Here is a 7,413-nt window from a genome sequence, read left to right as displayed (position 1 = left end):
TAAGGGTATAGAGCTGGTCCAGTGTTCCACGGCCAGGACGAAAACCACACTGCTCTTCCTGAATCCGAGGTTCGACAATCCGACGGACCCTCCTCTCCAGAACCCCCGAATAGACCTTACCAGGGAGGCTTAAGAGTGTGATCCCTCTCGATGCTAACTCGACATTGAAAATGCCATGAAAAAAAAAGCTAAACATTGAGTTTATTACTGGAAATTTAAATACAAATCAAACATTTTAAAGTCATTACTAAAGACAGTCATGCCGAATATTCTTTAGGCATATGAAGCTACGGGAACTCTACTAGGACAAATGGCGCCCCCCACAGATTAATGCCAACAGAATCGACTTTTGGCATCTGAAATTAGAGTCTACCTCCCTCGCCTCGTATGTCGTCACGCTCAGCTTGCAGTAAGAAACATAAAGGCCTCTTCTGAAAGCGCCAAGCTTTTTTTTATTTTTTCCTGCATGAATGCTTGGAAGGAAAAGTTGGCAGACACTTGAAACGTTTTGCTTCAGTGTGTTTATCGGCAGCTGTCCGTCTTCGGACCGCGAGCCTCTGCTCCGCCGATATGAAATGGGAAGTTTGGAAAAACCCTCTTACGACACATCAGCGCTGACTAATGACGTCTGTGTGTCAGAGAGCTCGGCATCTTCTCGGATAAATAAAGGGATTTGGCAGCACCGACACTTGGTTTTCCACCTTGCTGGAGCTCTTTGAGTTTAACGTCTTCATATCATTTGGCCTTGTTCTAAAAACCTTGCTCTACTGCCTACTTTAACCTGCACTTTGTGCTTTTTCTCTTTGTTTTTGTTTCACCAGTTCTGTCTCGAGAAACACACGGTCCTCCCGGAAAGTGTGTGGGTGTGAAACAGAAAGACACACTAAGAGGGCAGCTGGCAGTTTATCTTGAGATGCCAAAAGGGACGAATTAGTCCTCTGTAGCCAGCATTATATTTCAATTATCCAGTCTAAAACCCCCAAATATAATGAATTTGGTTGTCTCCTGCACCGCTGCCTGCCCGGCCGCTTGTGTTTTGACTGCTTCCGAATCAAAACCACATGTTTTTTTTTTTGTCATTCGGCTGATGTCGAATCTCAAAGCAGAACGAAAAACAGCTCGGGGCTAAGGACGTTTTAGCAGCGAACTTGCGGCGAGGTCGGGTCTGGTGCCGTTTGTGTGCACTCTGCCCCACTTTTTCCCACCCGTGAAACACAACACAATCATCTGCGCTTTAATATGAGATTAGTTTGCTCCTGTGCTGCAGATAAATCAGTAAAATATCTGGCGTGCTGGGGGCGGGGGGACTGGAGAAGCTTAAAGAGGTCGTCCTGCTCGCAGACCTCATGATTGGTTAATAAGTAAGGCATGATCCCGGGGGCTTGACATTAAATCCCAACCGTCATGCTTTCAGAGCGCTGCTGTTTACCACTTGTTGTCCTTTCATTTCTGCAAATTAGATAAGTTGTTTATCCCCACCCCACCCCCCACCCTCTCTAGTCATGGGATTTCTCTCCTCTGAGTGCGTTTCGGATCCCAAGCAGCTGCAAAAGATGTACTAATGGGGAAGTTTAGCTTGCTTTATTATTATTACTGTACGGTTGGTTGTTTGTCGTGCTATTTTTTTATTTTAGAGGAACAGTGGTGCCTCTGTCCTCGGAGAGGCGTGTGGAGTGTCGAAATGCCTGCAGTGGCGTGAACAGTTTCAGGAGGTTCTTCTGAGAAATGCAGCTGGGTGTTTTTCTTTTTTTTCTTTTTTTTTTAAGGCTAAAGTGGACAAACAAGTAGGTGGTGAGCAGTCGCTGCTTGTTGCTGAGTAGCTTGGGCTTCACTCGAGACAAGTCCCCGAGTTACTGGGTGTGTTATTTACTTCGCCCGCTGCTTTTTGTTTGTTCCAAACCTGATTTTATTTCCTCCTCCTCCTCAGTGGGCGACTTTGACAAGATCTGGCGCGAGCACTGTGAGGACGAGCGGACGCTGAGCGAGTACGCCCTCGCCATGAAGAACCTCGCAGACAACCACTGGACCAAAAACTGCGAAGGGGAAGGCCGCATCGAGTGGTGCCGTAGGTGCGACGCGCCTCCCGGGCGCCTCCGGGAGCACGTGTGTGTGTGTGTGGTTTCTCGCCGACTGAGGTTTTGATTCGTGTTTTGATTCTTCCAACCGCAGTGTCTGTCAAGAGTACTTCTTGGATGGCGGGAAGAAAAGGATGTTGGAGAAGGATGAGAAAAGCGCCGCTCTGGCCACGAGTCTGACTGCAGCTTCGGTCGGTGCTCAGGCGCACAGCACCATCCCCAGGTAGGGTCAGGTAAAACCATCCAAAATGTCTTATTTACTGTCAAAAATAACAGAGGAAATAGGGGGAAAAAAAACCTATGGGTCTATATGTCCTTTACTACTACTTACAATATATAATTTGTGTAAAATAATAATGTTTTTAATTTTTAACGTTTGATGATTTTGTCGCTGAGAGTCATTCCCAACACACACTCAGAGCCCTAACTGATCCTACGAGATCTGCCTGTTAGCAAAATATCTCACATACAAATGGATGGATTTGAATAAAACTCTCAAAGTACTCACTACTACCGATTTAACTTTGAAGTTGGTTCAATTCAAGATGGCTGCCACCGCTTATCGACCTTAGCCAACACAAATGTGGCAACAACGCAGCCATTTTTAAAAGCAAAAATTATATGAGGTAGTAGCTGAGAGTCACCCTCAACGCGAACTCCCAAGCGCTAAAACAAACGAGAATGCGTGAGGTGGTTATTTTCAAGCTTTTTCATGAAGACGGCTCTAAATCCTGTTCGGCAGCACAATGTGATTTTTTTTTTTAGTCTAACCCTCTGGCGTGTTCTGCTCCAGTCCCATCTCCCGGCTGGGGAAGATTCGCCTCCTGGATGTGGGAAGCTGCTTCAACCCGTTCTTAAGGTTTGACGAGTTCCTGACCGTCGGGATCGACATAGTTCCTGCAGTGGAGGTACGAGCGTCTCGTCGCGCCGTTCCCTTTTTGTTGTCGTTGACAGCACGTTTTTTTTTTTTTTCAATCCTTGCTCATGTGAATAGGTTGCACGAGGGTTTCCTGTCAGGATGCTTGCATTACAAAGCAAAAACCCCAGAAATGACTCGTGCCTGGGGAAGGGGGGGTTAATGGCGATGTGGTTACAGAGTCTTTATGAGCGATTAGAGCAGAAAGCGGAACAAAACGAGTTTGTGTTTTGCAGCTGCAGGTCATGAAACCATTTGTAACAGCAGTCATTAGCACGTTTTGAAATCACGGTCTGTGCCGATTCCTTCTTGTTTTCAGAGCGTGTACAAGTGTGACTTCCTCAACCTGCAGCTCCAGCAGCCCCTCCAGCTGGCGGGCGACGCCGTCGAGGCCTTCCTCCGCCACCTCCACAGCCCGATCGACGCCCTGCCGGCGCAGCTGTTCAACGTGGTGGTCTTCTCCCTGCTCCTGTCCTACTTCCCCTCCCCGTACCAGCGCTGGATCTGCTGCAAGAAGGCGCACGAGCTGCTGGAGCTGCACGGCCTGCTGCTCATTATCACGCCCGACTCGTCGCACCAGAACCGCCACGCCCTCATGATGCGCAGCTGGCGGGTGGCGGTGGAGTCGCTGGGCTTCAAGCGCTACAAGTACATCAAGTACTCCCACATGCACCTCATCGCCTTCCGCAAGGTGTCCGTGGCCACCACCAGCGACCTGGTGTCACGCAACTACCCCGAGATGCTCTACATCCCTCAGGACTTCAACTCCAACGAGGAGGAGGACTGCTCCGACGAGCCGCCTCAGGTGCGCTCCGAGTTCGAGGACGACCAGCTGGCCTGGGGCTTCACGGAGCTGCCGGACACGCCGTACGACTCGGATTCAGGCGAGAGTCAGGGCAGCTCTGTGCCCGGCTTCCACGAGCTCGAGGATCCCATCCTGCTGCAGAGCTAGACTGGAATCAGCACCCGTCCCCGGCCTTTCTCCACCTGACTGTCTCCTTTCCCCTTTCTTCTTCTTCTTCTTCTGCTGCTGCGCTGCCAAATCCAAACCTGCTGCATTCTTCCCTCGTCTTAAGAAAAAAAACAACAGAAAATGCAGTTTGCACAGTGTGAAAGAGAGTTTACAGATTATTTTCTCATATCTACACTCCTTTGAGAGTACACACACACACTCGCACACATGCACACACACCGACACTGACACTAAAGATGGATATATTTTGATAAATAGCTAGTTTTTTTCTTATTAAAGTTGGAAGAATGCTCTTAGGATATCTAATCTCCCCCGCTCCTTCATTTTTTCTTGTTTTAAAAAAAAAAACTCACCGTCTCCTAGTCAAGCTTTTAATAATGACAAGTTAGCTTGTTTACATTCTGCACTCAGTCTCTGTTTGAATAAGCTAAGTGTCGCAGACTGCTCGGTACAGAAGCCCAAAAAAAAACAAAACCCAGCAGCTCCCTCCCGGCGGTCTGGCAGAAGTTTGATTGCACTGGAGAGACTGAGGAGGAACGAGTGAACCGGCACGCCCTGCTTCGTTCACCGTCACACAGCTCTGAGAACCCTTCGTGCGCGCATTTAGTTTTCCAAAAACAAAGAAACAACAAAAAAAAAGAGCAAAATGATAGTTTTCAAATATATATATATATATTCTTAGTCAAACATTGGTGTTGTCCGGTGTAACATGTGTCAGCGCCATTTTTAACTCCTCTGAGTGATTTGTGCGTCTTTTCCGAGAAAGTAGTATTTGTAGCATTTTAGAGATTTTTTCCCTGAATCAAACAGTAGAAGTGTTACTAGGTTTACTTGTGTGAAAATGTGACTGTTTACGTGTTGATTAGCAAGGTACGAGCGCAAAATAGCTATTACACTCTGGGGTTGGGTGAATGTACAAACATGTCGACCATCAGCGAATGGAGTCCATCGCGCGGTAGATTTTTTTTTTGTTTGTTTGTTTGTTTTAGAGACAATATTTTCTGCATTTCTTGTAGTCGTGTTCCAGCGAGCGAAGGCTCTAACTTTCTGCCCGATGTGGGCCGAGCCGCCGTAGGACATTACCCGTCGCTTTAGCGCTCAGCGAAGGCGTGCGTCGTTTTATGCATTCGAACAAGCGGCAATTCTCGTGAGGAAGAATTTCCTGGAACGGAAATTATTTGTTCCATGAGAACTCGCACGGGTCCTGTGGCAGCTGCGTAAAGAACCAAGAAACAAACAAATAAACCAATAAATAAATGGGCCTTCGTTGCTTTAAGCAACTTCCGTGATTTCTCTAAATTCGAAATATGGACTCTGGCATCATTTTAAGATCAACCAAGGCGTCAAATTTAAGCTCGGAACAGAAAATGAATTCTTTTAGAAATAAAACCTTGGCTTTGCCTTGTGGTTAAGATGCGCTTTTCGATTTCCTTACATTTGACAGACAACAACCAAATATAACAAAACTGCCACCAGATTCTCAGACAAATTGAACAAATATACTTGTTTTTATTTATCAGTTAAAGCTCCCAGTGGCGGTTTCTTCCTGTGCCCTGCGGAGCCACGTCTGCCATTTCTGCACCGCTAATAGAGGGGCTTTGATGGTTTTTAAACAGTCATTTTCTCAACGGGGGTTATTTCCCGTTATATGAAGCCCTCGTACCTGCAGAGAGGAAGAGAAGCCCATGTAGTTTCGGGTCAATTTGACCCGAAGGCCACAGCAGGGTTAAAGTTTTGGGTTCCTGACTGAACTGACAGTAGCCGTCTGTGGCGACACCTGTCCTCGTCCCCTATTCGCTCACGGCCCGAAGCGCTCCGTGACGTATCAGAAAAGCTGCTTAGAGACGCTTTTCCTTCAGGATCCAGTTCTCAAAAAAAATCTACCATGTGCTCTGATAATAAGGGCATCGCGTTAGAAGTTCACCACCCGTTTGTTCTCAGCGGCGCACAGCTGCTTATTATCAGCCCGGGGCTGGTTGCACAGATCTGGTATATTTTCTTGTCCAAAGTTTGGAGTAACGTCTTGGTTTTAAACCAAAGCGGATAATAAACGAGTGACTTTGTATTCTTTTTGACGACAAATAGCAGAGAAGGAGGATTTCTGGTGTGCTCCTCCTTTAAAAAAACAACCAAACAAACAAAACTTAAAGCCAACTGTGGGATTCTATCTCCGCTCATCACTTGTTTGACTGACGATGACAATGGAAAGAGCTTTAGCCTGTCGCCCAATCCCCCCTCCCCATCGCTAGGATGTCGAATCAGCTTTAACCCTTTTTTGTTTTCGAGCAGAGAAGTGATACATTTTGCAAGTCATGTTAAATTGACTTCACTGCACCAGTATCCCTCGGCACGCTTTTTTTTTTTTTTTGATCAATTTTAATGTGAATATAGAAAGCGTCTCCAAATCTGAGCCCCTCGCTGTCAGACGACTCGCCACGACTGAAGAGATTTGCACTAGTTCGCAGGTTCGACCCGTTGGCTTTCAGAAGCAGGTGAAGCGCAGCAGATTTCAGGAACCGAGACCAAAAGAAGTCACGGTACAGAACTTTACCAGGGGGAGGGTTTAGCTAAAGACACTACAAGGTGAAATGTCAGCGTGTGCTCCTGCTGGTCCCTGAACGGGCCAGTGGTGGGTATTATTATTGGCTTAGTGAGGATGAATGTTGATTTTTTTTTTTTTTTTTTTTAGTCGGTGGCACTTTATAATCGATCCCCATTGGGTGTCACAAAATGTGTGAAAAAGGATTTCCAAGCGAACCATTGAGTACGAGGTGCCTTGTGTGCTCCTGTTTATTTGGCCTCTGGAGAAAATCAAAGTTACACCATTTTACTAAGCAGATGTGAAGCTTCTTTGGCCAAACTGCACACAAACGTTCCAGTTTGCCTTTATCATATCAAGGAAACAGGAAATACTTTCCGTATTTGTGTGTTTTTTAATTTTATTTTGTTCCCATTTTCATCATCAGGTAATGATACCACACCATCAGACTTTTAAGAGGCATGTTTTGTGATGTCTTCCAGTATTTGTTTGTGAGATGGGGCCATTTACAAAGTTTATCATCATTACCAACACAAATGAAGAACGAGTGATTACAAAATAGTTGTGTTCCTCTTTTATAAATGAATGTAAATGAAACATACTTGTGCTTGTGTGTTTATTTAAAAAAAAGCTTTCCTGTGTACTTATTATGAACTGATCATGAGTGAGAAAAGAGAAAAATATTACTTTATCACATTTAGTAACGCTCTGCAGTAGCGCTCACAGGTATGTATGTATACAGGTGCTGGTCATAAAATTAGAATATCATGAAAAAGTAGATTGATATTACTGAATATTACTGAAGACCAATAAAAACAAAGGATTTATAGAAATGTTGGCCAACTGAAAAGTATGAACATGAAAAGTATGAGCATGTATCAGAAAATTAGAATATTACTGAAGACCAATA

General features: G+C 45.5%; 1 protein-coding gene across 2 annotated transcripts in view; it reads left to right on the top strand.

Annotated features, from left to right (window-relative positions):
- Window positions 1-7,100, top strand: part of bmt2 (base methyltransferase of 25S rRNA 2 homolog) — a 10,892-nt gene extending 3,792 nt beyond the window's left edge. Inside the window, exons 1-5 of one of the 2 annotated variants that reach the window (XM_037978110.1) lie at window positions 1,536-1,857; window positions 1,928-2,069; window positions 2,170-2,298; window positions 2,869-2,983; window positions 3,311-7,100. In XM_037978110.1, the coding sequence (XP_037834038.1) occupies window positions 1,999-2,069; window positions 2,170-2,298; window positions 2,869-2,983; window positions 3,311-3,943 (948 nt within the window). In that variant the 5' untranslated portion in view covers window positions 1,536-1,857; window positions 1,928-1,998 and the 3' untranslated portion in view covers window positions 3,944-7,100. Of the gene's footprint in view, window positions 1-1,535; window positions 1,858-1,927; window positions 2,070-2,169; window positions 2,299-2,868; window positions 2,984-3,310 lie in introns of those variants that run through there. The other variant, XM_017434805.3, reaches the window with a different exon arrangement.
- Window positions 7,101-7,413: the final 313 nt, after the last annotated feature.

This window comes from Kryptolebias marmoratus, linkage group LG11, assembly GCF_001649575.2.
Source record: "Kryptolebias marmoratus isolate JLee-2015 linkage group LG11, ASM164957v2, whole genome shotgun sequence".
Classification (NCBI taxonomy): Eukaryota; Metazoa; Chordata; class Actinopteri; order Cyprinodontiformes; family Rivulidae; genus Kryptolebias; species Kryptolebias marmoratus.
Note: the sequence above shows the minus strand (reverse complement) of the source record. Positions and strands in the feature narration are given on the sequence as shown.